Below are 27,545 nucleotides of genomic sequence, written 5' to 3' on the forward strand. Positions count from 1 at the left end.
GTGAATACACTGGCCTCTAGTTGGGGGACAGAGTGGAGAGGAAACAAAATGAGCATTTCCGGGAGCTATACCCCACTTCTTTGGACTTGCCTGTGGGTGCATCATCTCCTCGGGTAGTTTTTGGATGTGTTTGAAAACTCAAATAGGAGTACTTGTTCCAACAGCTACAGAACAGCTCGTGAAAGACGCCTTGTGATGGTGAGCCTGTCGCGTCCCAGGCGTGTCTTTTCTCTTGTGCAACACTGGTGGCGGAAGTGCAGAAACACAGAATGAGAAACAGAAGTTCAGAAAAGCCTTCCAAAGAATGACAGTATTGCCAGAGGGAAGAGATCTTTTTCCATTGCTATAAGCCAATGGGGCAGGACCAGAGCCATAGCAGCAGAGGCTGCTCTATGATGGAAAATTAAGAATCCCAACCATTTAAGGAGAAAAAGCCACAAGCACAACATCTCTATCTTCCATTATTTTCTTTCCCTTCAAGTGATTTAGCCAATTCCCCAATGAGTGACACTTATTGGGCCCAGAAGTTAGTTATTTTGAAGTAATAAAACAGAAACTATAAAAAGACTGGGTTAGGTCCAGTCCAGACCTCATTGGAAAATGAATCTACCCCAAACAAGGCACATTAGAAATAGGATCTCAGTGTGAGCACAGGGCATTTGTTTAGGGAAGCTGGACACTGCCCATGCAGCTATGTGAGGTCAGTCTCAAGGATTCTGCCCGTGTTTCGTAACGTGGTTTCATTTTGTTCTGGGTGTTCATTTAGAAGACATTTCTAACAGATGACCGGGGATACAGGGAGAAGCGGTAGGTAGATTTGGGAGAAATCAGCTCACTGGTGTGTAAACACCCCTGGCAGGTGTTAGAGGTGTTACGTCAATGGAGGTGGGTGTGCTTAATGGTGAGAAGAGAACAGAGAAAGGAGGTTGGCTCAGTGGACCGGAGTGGGGTACCAAAGGTGTGAGAGACTGCAGGCAGTGTTCAAAGCAGGTGAGGGCTGTGACGGTTCGCTGGAACATCAGCGGGATTGAGCAGCCCATGTTGGGGATTAGCAGGACCTAGCAGAAGGCCGTGAGGAGACGTAGAGGTTTGACTGGCTGCTTTGCCTCAAACCAGTACAGGAGGCCATGGCCTCTCTTCCCTAGTTCTCTCCTACAGCCTACATTTCCTTAACTGGTCCCCATGTGGCAAGCTTTCATGGGAGTTCCCCTCTGCATGTTCTTTATCTGCATGCCAGAGTGTCCTAAATGTGGCCCCAGAACTGGACAGAACCTCCCATTAACCTGGGCAAAGATGCCTTTCCTGAGAGCATGCTATCAGTTTAATGTTTCTGGAAGGAACATGAGGTTTATTAGCATCCAGATTTATATATTATCTCCAAGCTGCTTTTTAGGTGAACTGCTCTAGCTGATAAGCTTTGTAGCGTGTACATCTTACTTACCTTAGCTCATACAGTTTAAAAAGGTCCCGGAGGGCATTTCTCCTATCAAGTTATGTTTAAATTTGTCTGGGAATTTCTTCACCTCATGATCCCCCTAAATCCACATTCAGTACTCTTTAGAACATTTTTCATTATCCATTACTTATGGGCGTACAACTTCTTCAAAAATAAATGACAAAGAGTTGGAAGACTGAGGAAGTGGGAAGGATCTAGGAGGAAATGAGGGAAGGGGAAATGATCAGGATATGAAAAAAGTTTATTTTCAATAAAAAAAAATAGTTGATAAAAATGTCACACAGGATGGCACCTGTTTCAAGTACTCTCATGCAGTGGTTTTAGTTTAAATGGATCTAGTTGTGGAATATTTGGGGGCTATCACTATTTAAACACCCAGGTTATAATAATAGCTACTATTTGCTAAGCATATATTATAGCTGGGTAACACAGGAAACATTGTTATCATTTCATAGGTAGGAAAAGTTATATAGATATGAGTTTCCCATAGCTAAAAATAACAGTAACAAGAGGCAGGGATGCTGAAGCCCAGGTGCTGTGCCTTGGGCCAGTGCCATTGGCTGCAGCACTTCTACATACATCATAAATTCTCTTTCATGGCTTCCTGTAACCTTCACAGAAATCATGAGGGAATGTCCATGGGTCCCTCACAGCTCTGGCACTATTTTTCAAGAGGAATGAATACTGTCCCAACATGTCCTCTTCACAGAAATTGCCTTTTACTAAAATAACCATAATTTATTTGTATATGCTAAACATTAATTTCAGCTTCTGATTTAGGATATTAGCTGAAATTCTTGTCATTATTATCTATGAGATTTCCAAACAAACGTTTTTATATTTTGCAAACTGAAAGACATTTCCCATAGAACTTGGATGTTTCTCCTAGCATTCGTTTCTCTGTGTTATAGTCACCACAGGTACATCTCACATACAGAAAGACAAGAGAAAGGGTTAGTAATGTTTGTTGTGGGATTGCAGTTTGAGGGGCATAGGCCACACGGAAGAACCCGAGAGTCCAGGAAATGCCCAAGAGTGAACTCTCCGCCATCGCTCCTCTGGGAAGCTCTGTTGCTTCTCCGTGACTGCTTCTAGCCAGCCCCACTTGTCTCCAAAAGCTTCACAGAGTTTCCACATCCTTGTCCTTGCAGCTTCGACACGCACGCTGAAGCCAGGACTGTGCAGAGGGTACCAACCTAAATCAGTGGCTCACGTTTATAATGTAGCAGCCAAAGTGTGGGTCACGCATGGGCAGCTCTCGAGGTGGTGTGAGCAGCCTTCTTCATGTGACATCTGTAAGCAAGGGCAAATACTCTGAGCAGGGAGAGTCATGATTCGGCTGCCATCCCAAAATATTTTACGGCAACCAAGAATCCACCAAAATGACAGATTATTTCTGTAATGAGTAGGTATTGCAGACTAGGGTTCGCTTACTCCTGGAAAGATTCATTAAGAATCTGACCTGTCTCCTGAACTGAAATTCTATGTCTCTTCCTCCACCTTCAGAATCAAACTCTCATCTGTCTCTCCTGTGTCCTTATCTGAAGACATTGCCTAGCCAAATCAGTCATCCTCTTCTTAACCTGATCATAGCTTTGAACACTGAGAGCCTTTTCCTCAAGACTCCAGCATTTGGCTGATTTGTATGCGTACTCATAAGGAGAGTCAGAGAGCTTCATAGGTTGGTCACTTTCTTCAGAGGTTTTCCCTTTTGCTAACCCTCTGCTCCCATTCATTTCTGACTCACGGGAATAACTTAATTTTTAATAATCTGTCACTTACTTTGAATTTTTCTTTTCCCTTTCTGTTCCTCCCCTTTAAAAATTTATTCTTTCTTTCTTGACCTAGCTTGAGATAGATAGCCTTCTATCTCACTGTGGAATAAGCATCACTCAAACCTTAGGTTTACAATTGATGTATTCAGCTATTCTCAGTCCTCACAAACAGTTTGTCACTTCCATAACAATAACTACTCCTTCACAGCAACAGTAAATCCAGAAGAGCACTTGTCTTCACTTTCTGAGAAATGAGCATGCAAATAATTCAGCAAATTCTATGGTTTTGTCAAAACAAGATATTCCACATGTCAAAACAAGTGCTCCCATGGCTGATTGGGCTTCCAATCGCCGGTTCTGCGGATCATTTGGGTGCAGCAGTGTGTTGACAGGTTTCTTTTGTAGAGGCTGCAGTCGAGGAAGTTGAGGGGTGGCTTGGTGATTAAGAGTTCTGGCTGCACACACATGAGGGCCAGGGTTCAGATCCCATACCTCACCTGTAACACCATGGGAAGAAGAGGTGGAAGACTGCAGGGGCAGATCCTCAGGGCTGGCTGGCTCCCGGCCTTGCTGAGAACAATATGAGCCTCAGGTTCAAGTAGAGACCCTGCCTTAAAACCAAACAAAACAAAAGAAAAAACCACCTGATATTCTCTTACTCTCTTATGGCCACCTCGTTTGTGCACAGAGTACCCCAACATGTGCACATAGATAGATAGATAGATAGATAGATAGATAGATAGATAGATAGATGATAGATACATACATACATACATACATACATACATACATACATACATACATACATGATAGATAGAACTTTTAAGGACATTGCTGTCCCTATTGATTTAAAAATTACATTTTAAACTGGCCATTAAATCTAGCTGCATTCCAAAATCAACTATAGAGCTTATTCAATAGAGAAGCATTTTCTAAGATCCCACCACAGATTTCACCAGAACCCAGGCATATTCCAACACACAAGGCCCCACAAGGCTTTGACCAGCACTGAAGATCACTTTCTGTAGCCCACTTTGTCATGACTGATGGTGATATCTTCATTCCAAAGCTCTATTGGGAAGTTACAAGTGTCCTGATAGGCAACTTAGTATCTAACTTTGTTACAAATAAATATTTCTTTTTAAAGTGAGATTTGCTTTCCCATAGTGACAGAGGTACTTGTATTCTCAGGGGGCCATGTGAAGATGTTATTACAGCAACAACATCACATAAACAATGTCAGCTTGATGGTACAATGCTTGTATTCGAACTCTAAATTTTGCTGCCTATACTTTTCAAATAGGCATCTTTGCCACTCTTGTCTTTGTCTCGGGGTTTCTATTGCTGTAATGAAAGACTGACCAAAACAACTTGGAAGGAAAGAGGGTCTCTGGCTTATGCTTTTATAGCATAAAAGGAAGTTAGGACAGGGCAAGATCCTTGAGGCAGGATCTGCTTGTAGAGTCCAGGAAGGGTACCGCTTACTGGCTTGCTCAGCCTGCTTCCTCATAGAACCCATGACTACCAGCCCAGGGATGACCCCACTCACAATGTGCTCAGCCTTTCCCCATCAATCACTAATTAAGAAAGCGCCTTATGGTCAGATGTGAGGGAGACATTTTCTCATTCAAGGTTTCTTCCTTTCAGATAGCCGTAGCTTGTGTCAAGCCGACACACAACTGACCAACACAGTCTTCCATCCCATCCTCTCCTCCTCCCTTTCTGTACCTTTTCAATGGAAGAAAGTTTCAGATTCTTCCTGCTGATGACAGTGCCTTCTGTCAAACGCATTTCCCTTCAGTGAGTAAAATCTCTTTCATCTCTTGCCAACCCCTTGCTGATGTCATCCTGCTCACCAGATGTTCATATCTTATTCTTCACTCTCCTGTCCTCTTTTCAACTGCAAAATAACCACTATACCCTGGGAACTTTCAATTGCAAAATAATGCCTTTAGTTATGGATTAAAGAACTCATTATCAATGTCCCGAATCCTCCAGTTTGACAACATTTTCCCTCTATCTCTGTTCTGAGCAAAAGTTCCCATCCCACGACTGTGAATCCCATGATTTTATAATTACCCAATGCAGTATCACTGTATCTGTAGAGGACTCACATAGATTTGCTGGTACTTCATGAAACAATAATTTATTTCTCAATCACATCAGAGTCATTACCAGTGTTCTTAGTTTTCCATATAGTGATTCATGAGCCCAGCTAGCAGGGAAGACGGTTCACAGTAACCACATGGTTATATACCACAGAAGCTGGTAGATGATTCACAAATAGGAGCTCTGTGTTGTAGTGAATTAGGAAAATGCTGAGTTAGACACAATTTGGTGGGTTGCTTATTTTGCTTTTTGCTGGCTGTGTGACTTCTTCAAGCTATCTGAATATGTGTGGGGTTTTTCTGAGCCAGAGTTGGCCTTGAACTCCTAATTCTCTTGTCTCAACCTCCGGAGTGTTGAGATTACAGGCAAGCCACACCATGCTAGTTTGAGATCAAGGTTTTTAAAAGATGATTCTGGTTAATCGAATAACACAGAGAGTCTGGTTAACTGAATGAATAACATGGAGATTCTTTAAGGGGCTTGATGTGGAAAGTGAGGGCAATGGGGCCAACTCTTGTACTGCTCTGGAGGAAGAATGTTCAAATAGTGGAATTTTAAGAACACTCTAGAAATACTTTCTTGACTCTTTCCCCCATACTCCTGGAGAGCTAAACAGCCATTCTTGGCCATTCCAAGTCTTCTCAGGACATTTGAGAACCAAGCTTTCCACCCTTACTACAAAATATTTTCTTGAAAATGCCACCTGTGTTTCTCCAGCTGACTGGCAGCTCGGCCTAGTGAGGTCTGTCTCCCTCCCCCAAGCCCAGGGTTGGGCTGTTGGGCAACTCCATGGATCGCCTTCAACATCCATGTCCTTGTACTCTATATACTCAGTTCTGGTTAGGGCTTTGGCTTCTCTTTCTTTCTTGGGATCTGTTTAAAGGCAAAATTATTTATCCAGTTCAAGTTTTTTTTTTCATAACTTCTCCAACAAGGGAAGTAAAAAAAAGATGTTTGTATTTGCCCATCATTGTCAGTCACAGGACTAGATAACTGCTTCCATGCAGAAATCCAGAACAATTGCTCAGTACTCAGAAATTCTGGTTTCAAGAAAAACAATAGTCTTCCTTAGTTCTCCATGAAACATGTAATTGGAAAGAGTTCTTTCTTGTGCTGTTGAGGAGCCCATTATCAGAATCAAATCTGTTTAAGCACACTTAATCCAATTAGGTTAAACTGCTGATTGCTGTGGCACATTAAGAATAAAGCACAGCACTCTTCAAATATTGCTTGGCCAGAGATGACCCACAGATTTGGGCCCCATGGCTGTCCTGCTCAGTCCTTTCCTTTACAAACTGTGCTGTTGTTCTCTATAATCCTTTAACAGAGAATGAGGACTTTTCTACATCTTAACACTTGTTTTTAGAAAAAAAAATTGGTGAAGGAAGCAATAGCATTTTTCCTTGAATAGTGGATGGATTTCATGATTCTGCCTTATTAAACCTGCACACATCTCGACTTGTAGATTTCTACACTGAAGATGACAATACTGTCTTCATCCTGGAGATGCTAGGCATTCTAACCTAGAATAATGCATGGTAGAGAACGCAAGCCCGTGAACAGGGCATTGTTATTCCAGCATGAACGGAATCCCACAGCGTGCTGTTTGCCCTCCGGGGACTTTTGCACCAAGTAAAACATTGTAGTTGAGACCCGAGGGCTTGTTTCAGTTACTAAAGTGTGTGTCACACAAGCATGGGGACCTGAGTTCAGAGTCCTCTATAGAAAACTGGGTGTGACATCACCCCTCGCATCTCTGTAACCCAGTCCTAGGGGATACGGGTATGGAAGCAGGAGGACCCCTGAATCTGGCCAGCCAGCCTCATTAAATTGGGGAGAAACTTTGTCTCAAAAACTAGAGAGCAATTGAAGCACCCAATGTTGATCTCTGGCCACTCCCTCTGTCTCTCGGCCTTCTTAACAAAGACCACAGGCCCCCTCTGTCTAAATCTGAGCAGCCTGATAATAAAAATCTCACTTTCTAGTTAGAGCAAAGCAGAGAAGCAAAGGAGTTTCTGTGTGTGCAGCAACGGGTCTGTCTTTGATCTGGCGGCTCCTCTTTGCACACTTCCTGACAGATGAGTCACACTTCCTAGAACTGTCCCTTAGAGGAAGTCCGCTTCTAGGACCTTAGTAGTCTGCTTATAGTTCAGAGCCGCTCCTAGGCCACCTGCCACTTGCTTGTGAGTGTAAGGAGAAGCTGTATGCAGCCATTCGGTTTTCTTCATGAAGCCAGCTGTGAGACCAGCAGTCCACTAAGATAATCGACCTTCAGGACTGTGAGTTCAGCAACAAGGCTGTACTCTTTTGAGTCAGAAAGCAGTCCAAGACGCATCTTACACAAATGCTGACGCCCGAGTTGTCTGGGTAAAATGTGATTTGTTTTTTTAATTTTAAAAAATTTAAAAGATCTCTATTTTAATGTGATCCAGATTCTTTTGGGGGTAGGGGATGGTGTCAGGTGGCACACACCTATAATCCTAGCCCTTCAGAGATTGAGACAGAAGGATCAGATTAAGGACAGACGGCTACATAAAACCTGTCTTTAGCGAATGGGGGGAATTCTGCTCTTTTCTGACCATCCCCATGATTAATAATTTTCAAGTGATTAATTTGCTATACTTGATGCAGAGTCACAGGTCCCCAAAAGACAGCCAGCCCTTGAGTTCAAAAGAGCTATGGTTTCTGTGTTCCATGTCCTCTCAGATTTGAAGCGGGAGCAGGAGATACAGATGAGTAAGAACCAAACCCATCAATTTCCTCAGCTACCTCTAAGCCACTTAGAAATCTTTTCATGTGCTCACAGCTTGAAATTATTACCCACAGCAGTTCCCTCTTGCTACGTCCCAGAGACATCTGCTACCAGGCTTGCAGGCACACTGCATGGGTAGGACCATGTTTGCAGGCACACTGCACAGAGAGGACCATGTATGCAGGCACACAGCACAGATAGGACAGTGTTTGCAAGCACACTGCACAGATTGGACCATGTTTGCAAGCACACAGCACAGAGAGGACCATGTTTGCAGGAACAATGCACAGAGAGGGCCATGTTTGCAGGCACATTACTGCAGAGTAGGAAGGTGCAGGTCACAGGCTGAGTTTCAGATATTATGAATCCCAGTTGTGGATTTTTGTTTACTTTTTAAAATGAGGCAGATTTCCACTTGCAGCATTATAGGTATTATAATATAGACAAACATGCACACATTAGCTTTTTTAGTTGGCATGCAGAAGAATCACTGCATCTTCAGATCTATTATAACCTATCTTGCAGGACCTTCCTCATTGCTCCCTCTGCTTTCACTTCTCGTGCTAAAATATGCAATGGTATTTTAATTTCAGTGCCTATGTAACAGGCTTCCTCTTTCTGCTGTGGCAACTTGGGGGAAGAGGCAGATGCAAGCTCCTTAGGCCTCTGAGGCTCAGGGCTCTAAGATTTCATGTTTTTCTATCAACTAGACTTTTCTCTATCCCAGAGTCCATCTGCAGCAGATGCAGAGAATTTTGGAAGACACAATAATTTATTTTTAGAGCGTCTAGTGTTTCACTCTGGCAGAACAATTGGCAGAAGGAAGGCCGCAGCTATGGAATTACCCATTTATATAGTCACGAGAGAGTATTCTTGGCATTCAAAACCTTTTCCTCCCCCCACTCACTGCTCCATCAGCTGCTATAAAACCAATATTCATAGAAAGCCTTTAGTCCTGGGGCTTCTGATTTTTAATGAAGAATTACAATAATTAATAATAAAAAGTTGCTGCAGAAAAAGAAATACTCGGGATCAACATGGTTTGAAGATGTTGCTGGAAAAGATTACTTTCCATAACAGTAGTTTAGGACAGCAATGCTGATGTTTGATCCTGAGTGCAGAAGAGAGATATGGAAATAGCAGAATATTTTTAGAGGGCCAGCTGGGTGTCTGACAACTGAGAGGAGTGTGGAATTCTAGCATAGGGGAAACATTACCGGAACGTACTTATATTATGAGGTCAACAGTTCCCCAAGATAATGCATTAAAAATAGGTTTTATCTAATCAAAAAAGAACACATAGTCATTGCAGGAGATTGCGAAAACATAGAAAAGTCTAGAAGAAACAAGAAATCAAGTTGCACCATTGCTAATAATATTTAATAGTATTTATTTACTGTTCTCTTTTATGTTTATTTTATTTTAATATGTATAGGTCATCTCATGCATTCTAGCTAATTATGACACATATCTATTATGGGACATATCTATTGCGTGTCTCATTTCCTTACTACAGTGCTGCCTGCTGTGAGACAGTTAGTGTCCTTTACATTTCCACTTTTCTACACAATTCTGACGGAAAGATCTTTGTAGTCAAATTGTTATCTTAAATCCATGGTTATACACTGATTGAAAAAAAAAAACACAACAAAAGAACAGAAACCAACCTTTGTGGCTTCTGATGTAAGTGACCCAGAGAGAGCAGAACCTATAAATGCAGTAAGAGAAGATCAAGACCGGCCAGCCCGCGGACAGACACTAAGCCCTCTGGGTTTCAGATAAACCTCTAATTCAAAGGGACACAAAATAACTCGGACTGCAGCGCTCTGGGGGCCTCTCACGCCCATGCGAAGCCTGGCATTATGAGTAATCAGTGCCTGTAGATGGGCGTTTCCCATTTCCTGTCCTGCCCTGGCAGCGCAGGGCAGCAAGGCTCTTCCCATAGTGAGGAGCTGTGTGTGAGTCTCAGATGCCAGGGCACTGCGAAGGAGTGGCTGCAGCTGAGTAAAGAGAAGCAGAGCCATGGCGGAGCAATCCTGAGTGTGTCCTGCTGGTCCGCCTTCCTCAACATTTGCCTAACTGACCTTCTGCAGTTCAGCCGTTCTATACCCTCCCACCCCCCCAACACACGTACCTTGTTTTTTGTTTTTTTTTTTTTTCTGTTCATAATGACAACTTTGTATCTGGACTCTGTGATTTTCCTTTGGCAGAATTACAGAAACATACCAAAGCCCTTAACATTTACAGCAGCCTATAAAAGTGCCATACTTTCTAAGATAATGTGCGTAAGACTTAACAGCATCCATAAGGATCACTCTTGGGCTTGGAGATGGAATACTTTCCCAGCCTGCACAGTACCCTGGGTTCATCGTCAGCACAGGAAAAATAATGAGTCAATGCCATAGGCATTCTACAGTTGTTTTTTTTTTTCGTTGGCGTGGTGGGGTGGAGCGGGGCAAAGAAGTGAACAGGTGCTTCAAGAATCCAGCAGCTCTGGTCCACTTGTGTTCCAGGGCCAGCAGGAACTGCAGGATAGGGAGGAGGAAGGTCACTAAAATAAGGAGAAGCACTTTCTGCTTTAGTGTGCTCAGCCCCTTCTCACCTCAACAACTTCTGACGTCTCTTTCTTGTCGGGCCATCCCTGGCTATGATGGATCACACTTCCTGCACTCCTGCGCACACACGTCACTTCCTTCACCACACACAGGAAGTTTTGCAGCTGGCTTTGCACCCAGAATGTCAGGCACGGCTGCAGTGACCACTCAAACCCAGGTAGCCACAGTCACACGATACAAGGAGGGGCTCTCCGTTTCCAGGCTTGATTCATTTCTTCCCTGTCTTCTCAGCCAGTGACCATTCTAAGTGCGAACCATGAGTCAGCCTTTGCTGTCTAGACTCATATTTCATTTCACAAAGCTACTTTTCGGTGGTTTCTTTAGAAAAAAAAAAAAACCTAATTTTGTTCCCTTTGTGTATGACCAAAAGTTGGAAAACGTTTCAAGCATATTCTACGTGTCAGGCCTTGTTACCATGTGGTTTTCTCCTGTGTCACAAACCTGTATGAACCATGTGACACCAAACTTTCACATTCATACAGAAAGTTTAGGCTCAAGAAGTTAACTAATTTCCTCAAGGTTGTGCGAGAACAAAGCTCCTATAGCTAGACTGTGTCTGGCTACGACCTCGTTGACTGTGGATGTCCTGGCGAGGAAATGACTGTTTCTATCAATTACTCTTGACTTCAAAAGCCCACCTAAGACCCCTCAGGAGTTGAATCAGCCTCCTTGCACTGACTAGAGTCTCCCTTTATCTAGAGAAAGAGGAGGCTCTGCTGCACCTGAAAATTCCTCTTCACAGCAGATGAATTATTTCGGTTCCATGTTCAGATACGAAGTAATTTTTCTTGCAAGTTTCAAGATTTATACATGATAAGATGTGACTAAATTTTTCCCAAGTTTAGTCCAATTTTAATGATATCTTACAAGAAAGGCTTCCTTAACTGTCTATGTCTCAGAATCAATCTTCTGCGATAGAGAAAAGTGAGGCTTACCTCTAGACACACTTCAAGAAAATAAGAAAACAATACTTAAGATTGCTGTGGTGGCTCAGTGGTGCAGTGCGTACCTAGCATTGGCAAGATGCCGAGTTTGAGCTTCAGGAACAGGAAAGAAAAAGTACAAAGGAAAGGAAAAATTGTACATAAAGAATGACTTTTGTGTTAATCTGAAGTAAAGAGGGATGCTTCAGCTGCTGCGCCCCCCCATGCCAGGAAGTTAGGAAAATGTCAGTCTTTTGTCTCCTCGTGTGGTAGACACTGTTACCATTTTCATTCATTATAGTCACAAATTTTCAAAGTCACCAAACAGCATCATACAAGAACTCAAAGGAGACACTCCTGCAAACCAAGGGTCTTGAAGAACATGTTGTTGAGTGTCGGCGAAGGAAGGGCCTGCTGTGGGCAGAGCATGTTGCACTGGGTGCTGCTCCTTAAGACCCTGATGTCCAGTGATTCTGAAAGTGCCCACAAAGCCAGGGGACTTTTTCATTTGTTGGTTGGTTGGTTAGTTGTTTTTTTTTTTTTTTTTTTTTTTTTTTTTTAAGACAAGATCTGTCTGCTGTCCTAGAACTCACTTTGTAGACAAGGCTGGCCTCAGACTCAAAGAGATCCACGTATCTCTGGTTTCTAAGTACTGGGATTAAAGACAGGTGCCACCATGCCTGAAAGCCAGGGTACTTTAATCTCCAGGGCCAGTGAAATGATCCATCAAATGAAGGCGCTAGCATCTACAAGGATAGCAACTTTAATTTATCCCTAGATACCATGGTGGAAGGGGAGGATTAATTCCACAGCAACGCCCTCTGGCCTCCAGACATGCATCAGCACACGCATGACCCCAGAAAACACCATTCACACATATACACATTCAATAACATAAATAAAAAAAAAAAAAACCTATCTTAGTGGGCCAGTGGGATGGCTCAACAGGTAAAAGCATTTGCTGTGAATACCTGATGAGCTAAGTTCAATTTCCAGAATCCACATGATGGAAAGAGAGAATAGATTTCTGAAAGTTTTTCCTCTAACCTCCACATGTACATATGTCATACACAAATACACAGAAATAATAAATAAAAATTAAGAAGCATAGCTATCACAATAATTGGATGATCTCAGATGTTGCAATGCCTTTGTCTTTAATATGTCTTCAATTCTTTATCACTTGCTTTGGGGGTCTTTAACATTGAGAGGGGCCCATATAGTAACTGGAATCTGAACTCACTAATGGTCTCCATGTTTGCACCAGATTTTCATCCACACAGAGGAAGTAACCCAATAGCCCAGCATGCTGAGAAGTGTGGCCTGGCCAAGGGATTCCCTCCTCTCTATGTGCCTTGAGAAGGGCTGAGGTTTAGCTGTTGTTGTTGTTGTTGTTGTTGTTGTTGTTGTTGTTGTTAGAGAAGAGGTGAGGGAGACTTGAACGAAACACATTATACTTAAATTGTGTTTCTAAGAGAAAAACTGAAAATACTGAACACAGACGGCCTTTTGAAACCCAATCTCACATCTGAAACGTTTTTGATAGCCAGTGTGACAAAGTGAGAACCATTTTAAGTAATAAAAAAAGAAAGACTTTCAGAGACACAACTTAGAGCCCACCTTCAAAGTGAGAGAATCTCACCTGTAGTTTTAGTTTGCTTCTAGAGAGCTCACTTAGAACTTCTCGGTGGCTCTGTGGAGTGATTCTGGCTCTCTGAAAGCAGAAGAAATCATAGTTTTACCAGGCCCAAAGCAGTGTGTTTTCTGGTCGTGGCTATGAGTCACAGCTGGATTGTCCTGCGGTTGAACACTCTGCACTGAAAACAGAACCAAGAGCAGCAAGACACCAACTGGTTTCCATGGTGACTGGTATTTGTGTACTTTGAAAAATGACTGTTACTTTTTGTGTGGTGAGTTTACTCGGGAATGAATTGTGGAGGTGACATTAACCATCTGTGTGGATATAAACAAAAAGACCTGATTTAATTAAATGTAAATGTTAAAAGGGCATAAAACTGAAGGAATGGGGTGGTTTCTCCCCCTCTCTCTAGTAGAAGCATTGTTGTACACTAATTAGTTCATTAATTTATCTGACATTTTATTTGAGCATTTTCAAATATGTCTGCTTGATGACTCATTCCATTCTTCCTAGAGGATAAAGACATTTCTTTATCATTCATCAGTGTTTTCACAAACCCATCCTTCTTGGTCACCTACTCTGCTCAGTCCCATTCACAATACACTCCTTTAAGGCCACTGGCTTCTGGCATTAGGAATTCTTCTTTAGTGAAGAAGTTCCATTAAAAAAAGAGAAAAATGAACCTCTATATCATGTAAAAGGTCACAGCTCTTAAGCTTGTTGAGCTATAGAGGAAAACAATGCTCTATAATGTATTGGAATGTATAATGACCTTATATAGAATCCAACTATGTTCCTCAGCTTGCAGCTATCCAGTGCTTACTGTAATCTACCAGGTTGAGGCTTCTTATGATCATAAAAGTGCTTATCTTAAATTTTGCAGGTTAGAGATGAAGTAATTTTAGCTTTGCTCATTAAATCACATTCAAAGTTAGTTTTTTTTATTTTTTCTTTTTTTTTTTTTTTTTTTTTTTTTTTTTTTTTTTTTTTTTTTTTTTTTTTTTTTTTTTTTTTGGTTTTTTTTTANGTGGTTTTGGAGCCTGTCCTGGAACTAGCTCTTGTAGACCAGGCTGGTCTCGAACTCACAGAGATCCACCTGCCTCTGCCTCCCAAGTGCTGGGATTAAAGGCGTGCGCCACCACCGCCCGGCTTCAAAGTTAGTTTTAAAGCAAGCTGAAAGATTTGCTTTTTTTGGTCAGTATTTGGAGACTGTATATTTTTGTGTTCAGTTTCAAAGTAGACTTCCTGCAATAAAACTGATACAAATTCTGAAACGGAAATTCTGAAATTGAAGAGAAATATTCTACAAAGAGACAGTGACTCAGGAGCACTCCCAGTACAGCCTGGCTTCCTTGTGCCCCTGGCTCTAGCTTGTAGAGGTGATAGAGTCCAAGACTTGAGGTGATGGGCTTTGGCTCTTGTTTCTTCTTTTCTGATTTTCCTGTCGTGTTTGTTCTTGTTCTCTCTCTCTCTCTCTCTCTCTCTCTCTCTCTCTCTCTCTCTCTCTCTCCCCTCCCTTCCTCCCTCTTATCTTTTTCTTTCTTTCACTCTCCCTCCTCCATCTGGTTTCTGTCACTATGTAGTGTCCTTAGAGTTTCTATAGTAAACACTATGTCCAAAAGCAGCTTGGAGAGGAAAGGGTCATTTCAAATGTGTGATTCCATATCACAGTTCATCACTGAGGGAAGTCAAAGCAGGAACATGAAGGCAAGAACTGGAAGAGGAGGTTATGAAGAAATGCTGCTTACTGGCTTGCTTGCTCTTCATGGCTTGCTCAGCCTGCTGGTTTAGAGCACTCAGGATCACCAGCCCATGGGTTGTGTGCCCACTGTAAGCTGCCCCTCCCACATCATTAATGAAGAAAATGCTCCCTCCCTAGGCTTACCAAGAAGTCAGTTTGGTGAGGGTGTTTTCTTAATTGAGGGTCTATCTTCCCAGATGACTCTAGGCAGTGTCAAGTTGACATAAAACTAACCAGAACATGTAGAATGCTAGAAACCTGATAAGAAATCCAAGTTTTTAAGGTAAGAGTATTTACAGAAAAGAAATAAGGAAGGTGAAATAATAGATCTGAAAAATGACTACTATCTCATTCGTTTGTTTAAAAATCATGGACTTAGTACCAAGTGGCGAATGGCATATCGGACTCCGCTTCCCATTTTTCATCTCTGCGGACCTTCCCCACACTTACAACCATGAGAAACAACTTGTTGGGAACTCGATGAGGCAGGCCAACATACAGAGATTGTGATTTCTTCTGAGCCTGAACAAGAGAGCACCTAGGTCCCACTCTGCAGAATGACTACAAAGTGATTCAAATCTTTTACTGCACAAAATTATTAGACTGATATTTGTAATTTTATAATTCAAATTCTTATCTAACTGTACAGAAGTAGTAGTACAGATTCAGTCCTTAAAGTAAATACACTGGTGGCAAAAATCAAAGTGTCCATTCACTGGATCTGTACTGGAATGAGGCCCTCATAATGCTGTGCGTTTAACAATGAGGGAAAGGAAATCAGAGATGGCCTGGTTCCTAAGGAAACTCACAGTCAGGTAGAGGTAAGAGGATGCTGTGCCCATCGCTAGAAAGAAAGGAGATGTAGCTGCCTGCATAGAAAGAGAAACGAAGAGCTAAGGTTTCACTCGGCATGGTGCCTCACCTCTGTAAACCTTCCATATGAGAACCTGAGGCAGGTGCATTTCTTTAAGTTTAAGCCATCCTAGGTTACATAGTGAATTTCAAGCCTTCCTGGGTTGCACAGTGAAACCTTGTCTCTAAACAACCTAAAACAAAAACCCAAAGGAGGATGGTTTATTCAGAGGTGGAAAAGATTCATATCTAATTACTGAAATTGTGAAGGTTCCATCAAAATACTTTGTAAAATTTTTCTATAAGGTTTTCATGGCTGAGTCAATGTGTTTAAGGGACACATATCACATTTAGTTAGTAAAAGTAACTTCACCAGTTTGAAAGGCATTGAGTCCATATTATGCATGCACTCGAAGGCACACCAAATGCACAGCCACTAAAAAGAAGTAACCAGGGAAGGCTGAAGATATAGCTCAGTGGTAGAGTGCTTGCCAGCATGTGAGAGAGGTCAGTCCCCACAGGAAAAAAAATAGCCTGAGGAGAGAATAAGAATAATCAGAGACCAGACACAGCGGCCTTTAATCCCAGGACTCCGGATGCAGATGCAGGTGGATCTCTGAGTGCAAGGCTAGCCTGAGTTCCAGGACAGCCAGGGCTAAATAGAGAAACTCCCCCTTTCCCCCAAAAAAGAATAATCATGTAAGTTCATGTGCATATTTTCAGATATGTTTTATTTTGGTATCATTCTAAGGGTAACTGGAACAAAGTGATTAACGTGGACTTCAAAGGGATGAAGAAGAAATCCAATGGCTTCTACATGAGGAGGCCATGTTTTGAGGACAGCATTCTTTTTCCTATGTGAAAGGAAAAAATGTTTTTTTTTTAATTTTAAATTGGATATTTGTTTAACTATCTCTTTATTATGTTTTTAAAATGAGACACCAAGAAAGCTGTAGAAATATGTCCATGGAATAATGGGCAATGACCCCAGCAGAAAACCTCCCAGGGAAGAAATGCAAATGCCCACTAGACACACAGTGAAAAAATCCAGAAGGCTCTAGTCTGCAGTACTCAGCCTAACACAAATGACAATAATTGTAAAAGCACAATTTTTCATTCTTAGCATTAGTATTTCCAGTTTTGTGTTCTTGTGGGTTTTGTGTGTGTGCATGTATTCTGTGTGTGTTTGTGTTTTTCATGCACTTTCCATTTTCCCCATTTGTTTGTTTTACTCTGCTTCACTAGTTTAAAGTGGGCCTCTTTGTTTTCTAAAGAGAGAGAGAGAAAGCTTGGAGTTGGATGGGTGGGAAGGGGAAGGTGGGGACGATAAGGGAGGAGATGACGAGAGAAAGCAGTGATCAGAATATATTTTATGAAAAAGTTATTTTTTAAGAAAAAAAGGTAGAATATTTAGAAAAGCAACAATAAATAAAAATGATGATAATAGTCAAGTTTAATGAACTTTCATGGAAAGAAATGTGTTTATAAAGTGCTAGTATGATTTTAGTTCAGTACAAACTTTCTGCTAAGGAATTTCATAATATTACAAAACAACAAAAAGTGTACTTTTCAGAATCTTTATTAGAAATTTTATCAGAAGTCTTTGAAGTATCAGATTTATATACTGACAAAAATCTGAAGGCATTTTCAACGCATGACAAGATTGCAATGAAAACTGCATCACTGGCATGCTTTGTTGCTGCTGAAAGTGCTCACGTGGTGCTGGAGTGGAGCCCAGTTGGTAAAGAGCTTGCCTGGCATGCACAAAGCCCTAGGTTTGATTCCAGCACAACAGAAATCAAGTTTGGTTCTACACACCTGCCCTCCCAGACTTAGAGAGATATTGTCAGGAGAGTGAGAATGTTTGGCTACATAACTAGTTTAAGGTCAGCCTAGTTCCCTATTCTGGATTTTAATTTGGACTTGGCAGGTTAAAATAAAACCAAAATTTGTAGTCTAATTTTCACATCTACTGGGTTTAGTAATCTCATCCTTCTCTGAAACAGTCTATATGCAATTAATTTTAAATCTTATAATATCCCATGAGAGTAGACACACCTTTAACTTTTGAGCCAGTGTGCATCTATACAGCTAAGCTAGCCCTCCTTGAAAGCAAACAAAGAAACAAAGAGAACAACAAAAAATATGTGCAGTGTTTTTACTTCGTGAAATTTCTCTTTAATTTCAGCTTTATGATGGACCCCAAAGGATAGGACGCTACTGTGGAGCAGATATCCCCCCACCAGGGGCCACGACAGGCTCCAAGCTTCAGGTACTGTTCTACACAGATGGGCTGGATACGGATGAGAGAGGATTTAAGATGCAGTGGTTCACCCATGGTAAGTCCTGTGTTAATACTGGTTGTATTGATAATTGTTATTTAGTCAATTCTATCCACAAATACAGTGGCATCAATAGATAATAAATGCAAAGTAATAACTAGAGCTATGCTTAAGATAACTGACTGAGACATTTGTGGAATTTTGGGAGTGAAATTTTGCTAGTGCTCTGAGAAGAAATGGTTAAAGTAGAAGCAATTTGGATAACTGCTTGAGCAGGTGGTGTGGTCCTCTGCCCTAGAACAGAAACATTACAGAGTGGCATGGGAGTCTCCGGGGTGCAGGAGCCCAGAAAGAGACGCGAGGCTCATTGTCAGAAAGAGAATGATCAGGACAATATAAAGAATAGGAGTCAGAAAGGTCAGCGAAAGGGGAAAGAAAGGGCTGGGATGAGAGGAACAGCGGATAATTTGAGCTGGATACAAGAGCCCAGGCTTATGTCTTGTGTCGACGAAATGGAGTAGGGACACATTGAAACCCAACTGCAAACGAGTAGTCAAGGAAGCAGGTGGAGGTAATTACTTCTCTAAAAGTCATTATTAACACGAGACGGGAGACTTCAAAATTGATCTCCTGTGTGTCAGTCTACAGGGGGGTGGTCCCAGACCAATGGCTTTCAAAAGGTGGCCCCCAGTAAGAGTAGTAGCACAAGGAACTTTTCAGAAATACAAATTCTTAGCCTTCCTATGCTAGACCTACTGGATCAGAAACTGGAAAGCAGATCCAGAACAGTATCTTAGTTGATCTTCCTGGTGATTAAGGATTAAGAGAGACTGTGCTAGGATAGATAGTCCAACCTCAAAAGAGCGTCAGACAGTAGTCCTCAACTATCCGACCACAGATTAGGACTCACGGTGAATTTCAGTAAATCCAAAAGAGGTAGAATTGCAATGTTACACCAGAAAGCTAGTGGATGCCTAAACTGTAATCCTGTTAAAATCGGTGGAAAGGGCTGGTGCGTAGTCTCAGTTGGTAAGGAGCTTGTCTCACAAGTTAAATCTAGTTAGATCCCTGAACCCAAGCCAAGCACAATAGCAAGCTCTTGTAATCCCAGTGATGGAAAGATGGGAGGTGAGGATGAGTAGAACCTTGGAGCTCACTGACCAGCTGGTTTAGCCTACTCAGCAGAGTTCCAGATCAATGAGAGACCTTGCCTCAAACAAAAGGTGGGAAGTCCCTGAGGGCTAGCGCTCTCCACTGTACTCGGACCTCTTCCTGCAGGGCACACAGTATCCATCCCTGGCATGAGCATGCGCATGTAAATGCACACAGAAACAAATAGAGAGACACACATGCAGAGAGGAAGAGGAAGGAGAGAGAGTATGAATCAGAGGTACTTTAGCAAGTACCTGAGCATCTGAGACTTGAGATTCATTGGTGTCACAGCCCACCCATATAAATCCCAGAGCTCCCCAATTGTAGAACCCTTAAGTATCAGGATGAGACCCTTTCCACTCATGATGAAATTATATCCCAATGAACCCCCTATAAATTGATTGACGTAATAAAAGGATTTAGCTGATTTCTCTCCTCAGTATTGTCTGTCTCCAGTGTTGTGCTCTTCAGCAATATTGTAATTCTAAGTAATCTAGAGAAGGACTGAAAAAGCAAACCAGGCAGGAAAGTCTTGAAAATTTCTCAGATTGTTGAGTTCTGGGGTAATCTTGAGAGCAGGGTATATCAGGTATGTATATCCACAAAACAATCAGGGTTTTCCTGGTGGTTGTATCTAGCTTCACAATGCTGTGAGAGCAACGCCAGGGCCTCAAATGTGCTAGGCAAGTACTCACTGGGGATCTTGTAAACACAGAGGAGTAGGCAGACCAACTGGAGTTTTCTAACACCCTCTCTACAGAGGGTAATTTTACTATTTAGTGTAACCCAGTTTTAGGAACAAGGCAAAACTGGCATTGAGCTTGGTGAAATGAAATGGTAGAAAGACAGTCTCCCCAGAATCTGGAATATACTTCTAAGATGCTCAAGCCACAAAGTGTCGTAACCAGGTCCAAACAGCACCAGGATGGTAGCAAGAGTCCTGAAGGAGACGACTTTCTGCTTCAAAGATCTAAAGGGCAGAATGCTCCCCTGGGCACATAAGAGTACAGTTCAGGAAGTGACTTGGGAATGTGGTCCTCAATCCTAGGTAAACACAGGAATTGCCTGGGAGTGTAAACTCCTGTCTGAGTTCCAAGTCCTGAGAGATAGGATTCAACTGGTCAGTGTTTGACTCTTGCTGCCTTTCAGTCTCTTCCTAAGTGATGCAGCCTTGCACTCAGAACGAAGAGAGAAGGGCAGTGCTTTTGCTAACTGATCTCCTTATTCAGGAGACTGCTTACCCTCCCCTCCAGGCTCTAGCCACACTGGCCAGAGGCCTCACTAAAGAGTTTGATGGGGTCGTCATTACTGGCTGCACCCAGCTTACTGTATCACTGGGTTCTCCTAGCCAACATGCCAAGTTCTCTGCTGAAAGTACTACGGTTTTTTTTTGAGCCAAGATTTTTCTTTCATTTCCATTTGGAATCTGTCTTCTTTTAAGAGAGTCAAAGACACCCTCTGTCTATTCTCTTTTCCTGTTTACTATTGCAAAATTTTTCCCCATTTGCTAAAAATTTGCTAAACTCAGAGCCAGAGTTATGCAACAGTATGTTAGTAGTTAGGACCAAAACTGAAAAAAAAAAATAACTCTGTACTGCCTACTATATATAAATGGTACTTGGCAATAATCTTCTGGAAGGAGATTGTCAACAGTTTAAATCGATACAAAATTAATTGATGTCATATGTCATCATGGCATGCTTGTATATATTATGTTCTATGTTTGGACCATATTACTTGCCATGGCTTGAGAAGAGGTGTCAGCAGAGTAAGGCAGGCAGAAGGCCTTCCCTGGGAGTGGCAACCTGATTATCCCTTAGAGAAAACCTCAAGACAAAAGTTATAAACTATCATTCTTCTGTTTATTAAAGTTATGGGTATTGGGGGAATGCTTTTGTACCGGATACCATGCTATGACTAGGGACACAGATCTATGTGCACACACAGAAACGGTTCAATTCCCATAGTCATTACAATAAAGGAAAGACATTAAACATGCAAATGAATATGCACAATCAAATCTGATAAGGGCTGAGGGATCACACAGAATAATAAGATGCGATGGTATTGGGTCAGGCATGCAGGCAGACAGGAAAGTCTTCTATGAAATTGCAACCTCTGAACTAATACCTGAAAAATAAGCAGGTGGTATCTGGCCAAATCAGGGAAAAGAAAGAAGTGATTTAGTGATTTAAGGATGCAGGAGGAACAGATGGCATTAACAAGTCACACGTGGTTAGATTCGGGGTCAAAGGGTGAAGCACTAGGGAGGGCTAGACACTTAAGCAGCGGCTACCACAAGCTGGCCCCATAAGGCACAAACTCAAACCGTAGAGGCTACAGTGGCTTCCAACATGCAAATCCTTTACTCTTAATTAAAATAGGTCTGGAGTAGGATCCTCACAGATGGCGAAGCATGACAAATTGACTTAAAATAAGGGTACAAAACAAAATATAAACTAAGCATAGTCATGCATCACTAAACAACAGGGGCGTGTTTCAAGCACTACAGTGCTAGCCCATCTCATCATGATGACCATCTTGTCACCTGGTGGCACAATCGATGGGGCAACCCAGGTGTGCACTGCCCATTCTTGACTGAAATTCACTCTGCAGCATTTGACTCTCTGTCTTCGCAAATGCAAGTGTGCACAAAAAGCACAATCAGCAGACAAAAACCAAAGGCAAGCAAGTCTCTGCATTGTCCCTCTGGGCCTGTGCTCAGAGTCAGTGGAGGCTTCAAGATCCCTAGCCTGACCTGGCCCTGAGCATCTTTTCCTCACCTGACCAGGATGGGTGAAGTTAAAGCTCTCTCCTCTTTTCATCAGAACCAAATCACACGAAGGCCTTTCCCCACTGGCTCTTTTCCAGACTCTGCTATAAGAGCTCAGCAAATGCTTCCAGAGCCCGGAATTGACGGTGACATCATTTCCCCAGCACTGTGGCTCAGGAACCCCTACACACTTCATTCATTTTGCTCAGTAATAAATAAATCCGTTTACCCAGTGTGCCTTTTGGTCAACAGCACAAATCTTCTATTTACTTTAAGAAAATGGATCTACAAGCCAGCCTTCTCTGTGGGTGCATTTTGAAAGTGGCTCTGTCGAGGCAAGATAAAGCCCACACTGCAGTGCCTTTATGCAGATCTTCAAAGAAAATCCCACCCTAAAAAGAAAGAAATGGCCGCGGCCGCCCGGCCTGGCTAATCGGTTCACAGAATTCAGCATTGACAGCATTGTTCAGAAACTGAATTCCACCCTGGGAGCCTCGGGCTGGGCTGCTGAAGGGTGTATAGAACTTTCCATAAGTTGTATGAATAGGAGCTCCCAGCCATCTGCACACACCCGCCCCTCAGCTCTTCCCTGTGCTCCGGAGGCCTCCCCTCCCTTGGCAGTGGAGCCCAGCATACAAACAAGGTCAAGGAGCTCTGTGAATGACATTTGCAAAGGCAGCAGGCACTTCAGCTAGGGAACCAGCAGGGGAAGAGCTAAATGGCCTGTGAGCAGGAGGTGATGTCACCATGGACTTCCACAAAGGGAAGCGTGGCTTTTTCTGTGGGGAGAGAGGTGACATCATCCTCTCAGACGGGGGCCACTCCATTCTGTCTTCTTTTTAGTTGTTAATGAGGTTTCTGGGGCCCTAGAGTTTTCAGAAACTCTAGGAGAACTCTGAGAGAACATATTAAAACATTTTCCAGGACCCTCTGAGAGTGACTGGGTTTGAAAGACAGACAGTGCCTCGCTGGGTAACTGGACTTTCAGCCCCGGGGCCAAGAGCTTCTCAAAAGTCACTTTGGGAAAGCTAGCCAGGAAGCCCCACAGGGTAGGCCATGCTTCTTTGCAGCCCTCATTCCCACTCTTGGTCATGGACGACTGTGGGTCTTTCAGGGAAATTCCTTCTAATTGGACATTTTTATTTGTTGTGTGACTTAGAACTATGAGCTTGGGTCTCTGGGAGCACTCAAGTTTTAGCTGTTGTGATTCTGTTATTATTTTTCTTACAAACATGGATGCTGGGGGTCAGTTTCCTCGAGTGAATTAGCTGGGATCTGCAGGTAGTTGCAGAGGGGTAGCACACAGAATCTATGATCCCTGTTTTAAAAAGAACAAAAAAGTCTTATTCTTTTAAATATATTGTAGGATGGTGGTAGCACACACCTTTAATCAAAGCACTTGGGAGGCAGAGATGGACAGATCTCTGTGAGTTCAAAGTCAGCATGGTCTACCCAGCGAGTTTCAGGACAGGCTCTAAAGCTACAGGGAAACCCTGTCTTGAAAAAATGGTGTGTGTGTGTGTGTGTGTGTGTGTGTGTGTGTGTGTATACAACAGCACATGCAGTACACAGAAGATATTTAGAATGTCTTGGTATTAAATGCCACGGATGAAAAATTTGAAAATATCTTGAAAGGTTCTATAGAGAGTCAATAAAAATGTGATAGAAATTAAGGTAGTATTGGCTATGCAACTGATAAAAGACAAGCACAAAAACTTACAAGGTTTCCTGCCCCCAGGGAAAGACCATAGATGCATTATTTTTCTGTTGCTGGGGTAGATCTCAAGGCTTTGAACATGCTAGACAAAAACACTGTGCTCTGCTGTAATACAACCCTAATCGCCAGAGATGACCTTTTATTTTGTGTGGTAGGACTGCAGGTGTATAAAGAAATATAGTGACTTCACTGGTGTACATTTTGCAATAATAATCTAGGGAGTGGGGCTTTCACAAGCACTGAGACAATAGCCTGAAGGTGCCTATGAAGAAATGTCTCAGCAATTAACAGCACTAGTTGCTTTCCCAGAGCACCTGGGTTCAGTTCCCAGCACCCGTATGACTGCTCGCCACAATCTGTAACTGTAATCTGGCCTCTGTAGCTGTCCGGCACATACATGGTACACAGACATATCTGTAGGCAAAATACACATACATAAAAAATAAAACCTAAAATTAAAGCAGTAATATAGGCAAGAGGATACAGAGATGCACACAAGAGACAGAGATGGAGTAACTGCTATGTAAACAGGCTTTTTGTTCATTCCTGGCCTCCCAAACCCTATCTCATAGAAACTGTATTAATTATTATGCTGTTTGACCTATTAGCTCAGGCTTCTTATTGACTAACTCTTGCACCTTAAATTAACCCATTTCTATTCTTCTGTGTATCGCCACAAGGATGTGGCTTACCAGGCAAAGTTCTGACATCTGTCTCCTTCGGGCAGTTTCATGGTGTCTTCTTGACTCGCTTACTCTCTTTCTATATCTCTGTTTGGATTTCCTGCCTGGCTTTACTCTGCTAAGCCATTGGCTGAAGCAGCTTCTTTATTAACCAATGGTAATAAAGCATATTCACAGCCTACAGAGGGGAAGCCCACATCACTGCTGGGGCACTATCATAATAGAACAGAGAGAAAGAACCAGAACAGAAGCTGAGGCAGCAGCAAATTAGGAGATATGTGGAAGCTGGGATAGGCAGACATGATGTCAGATTATATGCCTATGGGTTTATGCAATGAAGAGAGGGTCTTAGTCCAGCGTCCCCACAGTAGAACGTCTGGTGCTGTTGCCACCAATTACTATAGAGAGGGAACCTTAATGGAGACTGTACTTCTGTCCAATTTGAGCATGCAAATTCAAGATCCTGTGCAATGATCGGAAGCAGTGTGCCTGTCAGTTAGGTAAGGGTCCAAGGCAAAAGGATGATGCAGTAAACCACAGATGGCAGAATTCTAAGTGTATGTACGTGAAGGCCTGACTCCCCATATGGATAGACCTGAAGGCCTATGAGACTGATGTTGGAAATAATCCTGCATTTCACTACCATTGTTTCAAAAGCAGGGGGTGAAAGATGTCATGCAAGGAGATTGCAGTTGGAGAAATTGCAGAGATGGTGGCAGAGGGGACCTGAGGGGACTTGTGTGGACCATGTCTATTAAAAGAGAAGAAACAGATTTACAAAGTAAACAGGTCAAAGGTCAAGGAGAGCTACTGATCTACTGAGCCCTTCACAGCGAAGCTGAAGGAGACACAGCCGGCCCTATAATAAGTTATAAGGCACAACGGCCACATTCGCTTTCCCTGATACTCCTTCAAAGCTATAGCTCAGACATCAGATTTAGGTTTTCGTGTTTGAACATTGTTTTGACACCTTTTAAATTATTGCATGATTACTCTTTTGTGTCTATCTTGAGTCTTGTTTATTCATGATGTTTGCAATGAAAGTGATTTTATGAATTGTGGTCAGCAATGATCCAAATCAGCAAAACTGGCGTGTGTATCACCCCCTCTGGGAGAGCCCTTCCTCTCGGGTGGCGATGGAATTGCTTTCATGGTGCCACTTCCTGCTAAGCTGTGGGAAAAATAACACGACACAGAGAGAAGTAAGAACACACACACGTGCTCCTCTGTCTTTAAAGGATCCTTATTATGATGAGGGTACACGTCACCCATTCACCAACTCTTCAAGCAAGTGACTGGAAACGATGAGAGAGATGAAATCTTGTCATTGTTTTATGGTTATTGTGCGCTGTGAAATAAATTGTTTGGCTTAGATAGAGCTTTAAGAAAAAGCAAAGGACTAGCCACTGGTTGTGTTCACATCCAAAGATAGTTGTTCAGCAATTCACTGAATTTCTCCTCAGATTTACGCATACTACACACTTAAATGTGTGTTTGTATTTTGCCCACTTTGAAATTTTAGACTTCTTTGTGATACTCTAAGATATTTTTAGCAGTGAAGATTAGAAATGAATATTGCCTTAGTATAGAACAAAGTTCAGGGTTTTGATCATGATGCCATGGCTGATTTTTTATTTTGGCAAAGTCTCAGTTGTATCTTTGTTCAAAACAAGCTCTCACTGAATAATGCTACTTTTAAAAATCTGTTTACCAAGTCAGGCAGCAGTGAATTTCTGTATTTCCAGATTTTTAGGAGACTGGCAATAAACTCACTTGAGCTCATGATTTGATATCAGCCTGGGCAATATTAGAGCAATCTTGTCTCAAAAATAAGCAACAAACAAATCTCTTTACCAATAACCCTGCTTTTGGAAAGATATACTCAAAAAAAGGTTTTCAGCTTGCTTTGCCTTTGAATCAAGGGTTTTCATCGTGAGTTCTGTGGTCAGAAGTAATGGTAAACACGTGTGGATCTTTCACAATGCATGGGAAAGCTAAACCCTGGCATTTTTCACTTTGCCTCCTTGACAACAGCAGTAAACACACACACACACACACACACACACACACACACACACACACTGATCTTCGTTTAATCTTGGCTCTGAGTCTCTATCCAGAGCCGTTAATGCCTTATATCCCAATTCCCACATTGCTCCTGTTTGAAAACATTTGAGCTCTATTTCCATGGCTGCTCTTTCAAACCGTTATAAAATGGAAAAAAAGAAAAATAATAACCCTCAACAATCGTGACCTTCCAAAATCATATATTGCACAATTTAGAGTATTCCTTGATTTGGGGCCAAAGGGAGAGTTTTCTCAAATATTCTATTTGTATTCTGGTTTCCTAGCAACAAATATCCCTGATAGCAATTGCACATTCTTTCCGAAAGATTTCAAGTTATTTCTTTTCAACTTCAAATACTGTAATAGACACAAATAACTGAAATAACACATGCAAGTCATTATGTTCAGTATGGAACATTAATTTTATTCATATTTCTTAATTATTACATGTCTAACAATATCTTTTATGCAAATACCACTGTGAGTTCAGCGAAATTATCACTAGTCATTTTCCTCTCACCAAATAGAAAGAGTCTCTGCTACAGGACAGAAATAGTACTGTAGAAGTTAGTAGAATTTTATATTCTGTATATTTGTAATTAATGATACAAATATTACACTGTTTCTAATGCTTTTTCCTTCTCATCATATAGAGTAAGCAATGTAGGTTTAACTACCTAAGAGTAATTTTAAGTCAATATTTAGGAATTTTTTTCTTTTCTTTTCTTTTTTCTTCTTTTTCTTTTTCTTTTTTTTTCTTTTCTTTTTCTTTTTTTTTCTCTTTTTTTCTTTTTTTTTAATATTTAGGAATTTTTAAACATTTTACCTATTTATAGTATCCATTTATTTATGTGGGTAGTGTATAAGTGTGCACACATAGTATGCATGTGGAGGTCAGAGGTCAACTTATGGGAGTCAGCTCTCTCTTTCCACCATGATAGTTGCCAGCAACCCTTTACCTGTGGAGCCACTTCTCTGGCCAGTAAATCTATCTTAAGTTATTAATTAC

General features: G+C 41.9%; 1 protein-coding gene across 3 annotated transcripts in view; it reads left to right on the top strand.

Moving 5' to 3' along the window:
• Positions 1-27,545, top strand: part of Cubn (cubilin) — a 202,893-nt gene that overhangs the window by 56,387 nt on the left and 118,961 nt on the right. For all 3 annotated transcript variants that reach the window (XM_050144800.1, XM_050144798.1, XM_050144799.1), the window contains one exon: positions 18,051-18,201. In XM_050144800.1, the coding sequence (XP_050000757.1) occupies positions 18,051-18,201 (151 nt within the window). The remainder of the gene's footprint in view (positions 1-18,050; positions 18,202-27,545) is intronic.

This window comes from Alexandromys fortis, unplaced genomic scaffold (genome assembly GCF_014885135.2).
Source record: "Alexandromys fortis isolate MF-2015 unplaced genomic scaffold, M_Fortis_MF-2015_v1.1 scaffold_52, whole genome shotgun sequence".
In the NCBI taxonomy this organism is placed as follows: Eukaryota; Metazoa; Chordata; class Mammalia; order Rodentia; family Cricetidae; genus Alexandromys; species Alexandromys fortis.